Source organism: Tribolium madens, unplaced genomic scaffold (assembly GCF_015345945.1).
Source record: "Tribolium madens isolate multiple individuals breed KSU strain unplaced genomic scaffold, Tmad_KSU_1.1 Scaffold_91;HRSCAF=231;Tcas5.2_LG7, whole genome shotgun sequence".
NCBI classification, from domain to species: Eukaryota; Metazoa; Arthropoda; class Insecta; order Coleoptera; family Tenebrionidae; genus Tribolium; species Tribolium madens.
In genome coordinates this window covers 1,106,485-1,108,586 of record NW_025401063.1, presented here as the reverse complement: position 1 = coordinate 1,108,586, position 2,102 = coordinate 1,106,485, and the positions used below count along the sequence as shown (strand labels likewise).

The following is a 2,102-nucleotide window of genomic DNA, read 5'->3' as shown; positions in this document are numbered from 1 at the left end:
TAGAATAAAAATAAGAAATAAAGAATAAAAATATGTTTTTTCAAAAAATAGTTCACAAACTATAAAAAACCAAAAAAAGAAAAAAAACTAAAGGTAAAAATTACTTTCCGGAAAAAATTGCTTAGGAACAATTAAGAAGCCAAGAAAATATTAAAAAAAAATAAATAAATATAGTCTAATTAAATGCAGTCTCGTGTTATTACGAAAGTTGGCATTATGAAACATGAAAAATAAGAATTAAAACTATTTTCCTAAAATAATTGTTTAGAAACCATTAAGAAGCCTAGAAAAAAATAGAAAAAATAAAAAAAACAACAAAAATAAAAAAAAATTATTTTTCTAAAAAAATTGTTCAGAAATCATTAAAAAACCAAGAAAAAAAAATAATGTTGGTGTTAACAGTACAAGTATTTTACACAGGTCAAAAAAAACACAGAAGATAAGTGAATGTAAGAGAACAAAAGAGAAAACGAAAAAAAAATAAACAAAAAAAAATTCAAATTTCTTTCCTGAAACAATTGTTCAGAAAGCATTTAGAAGACAAAAAAATGAAAAATAAAAAAAGAAAAAGATGTTGTGTCGCAAACAGAAGACGAGAGCGCCATCTGTGGAAAATTCGGGGTAATACAGCGCTAAACCGAATTTATTTTTTATAAAATTCAAATTTTTTTGCAAACTAATTTCATCGGAGACATCTCCCCATCTGTTGCCTCAACTGAATTTTCCTGGAATAGTTTCACTACAAGGATATTAGAAACGGCCTCATCATAACCCACCAAAACTTTATTTCAACTCAAAGAAACTCCCTTCATTACAGAATCCTTTTTTATTAATTATTAATTGAAAACTATTTCACAAATGAACTCAAACTGACAATACAAATAAAAAAAAAGAGTGCACATTGAGCCTGAACATTTAACTGTATAAATCGTCTTCAGGATCATCTTGGAAGTTGCCCTGGTCACCTCCTGTCCCCCCCGGCGCAGCCGAGCCCCCCGTCCCCGACGGGAACCGGAAGTTGGTACCAAAACCACGTGACTGTTGCAAAGTCTGTGCAAACATCTCGTACTTCCTGATGTCGTTATCCGAGACTGATCTTCGAGCAAATCTCATCGCCTCCTCGAAATGGGCGCGAGTTATCTCCGGGACAGGATCATCCTCATCCAACTGAAACAAACTCTACATTATAGACAGTGTTGCCAGCTTAAAACAATTAATTTCACCAGACCTGAGCTTAAAAGTTACCAGATTACAAGATTATTTTATTTAATTTTTTTTAATAATCTTGCTTAACGCTCGAAAAATTCAAAAATAAATAACGCTATTTCATTTAGTCTAATTCTATATTTTTTTTTGAGTAGTTTTTAATTGAATTTTGCGTAATACTGTAAAAAAATCTATTGGCAACACTGAATTAGTGGTAATCCTTCCAAATTCGCAAATGAATGACAATTATCTATAAAAGTTCATTTACTGTCACCCGATGTTTACGTTTTTACTTGAAAAACATTTGATACAAGCAAAAATAATGACGTCATTTGATGTATTTTTTGGTTTGTTCGACCATATTTTGCATTTTTTTTTGACAAAATTTCACCCAAAGAGAGCAAAATCAGATGAAACAAACGAAAAAACATCTAAAATAACTAACTAAAACTAACTAACTAAAACTTATTTTTGTTGTGTTTTGACAATATCCCGCAAAATAAATGAGTCTCTGGTTCAAAAACGAACTAAATCGAACAAAAATGATATAAATTTCGATTTAATTTGGTAATTTTTCAGTCAGTTTTAGCAAAAATTTGAATGTATTCTAAAGAAATTATAAAAGAAAAATTTATTATGATTAATAAAAAAATTTTTTTTGGTGAAATATAACGTTTTTTTTCTTCTTAATTTCCCTAAATTGCATTAAAAAGCTACGCTTAAAGATTTTTTTGAAATAATAAAATTGTTAAAAAAAACTACTTCGATTTTTTAATATTTGTGTATTTGTACAATCTGTACAAAACAAAAATTAAATTTTGAGATATCTTCTAAAAAAAACAGACTCTTTCGGTTTTTTTTTAATTTAATAACTTGGCTCAAAAAACGATATTTCC

The 2,102-nt window shown here is 28.4% G+C and overlaps 1 protein-coding gene across 1 annotated transcript in view; it reads right to left on the bottom strand.

Moving 5' to 3' along the window:
• Window positions 1-765: 765 nt before the first annotated feature.
• The window catches only part of LOC123012205 (transitional endoplasmic reticulum ATPase TER94), a 14,915-nt gene continuing 13,578 nt past the window's right edge, over window positions 766-2,102 (bottom strand). The window contains exon 7 of the mRNA XM_044410078.1: window positions 766-1,167. Coding sequence (XP_044266013.1) covers window positions 916-1,167 — 252 coding nt within the window. The 3' untranslated portion in view covers window positions 766-915. The remainder of the gene's footprint in view (window positions 1,168-2,102) is intronic.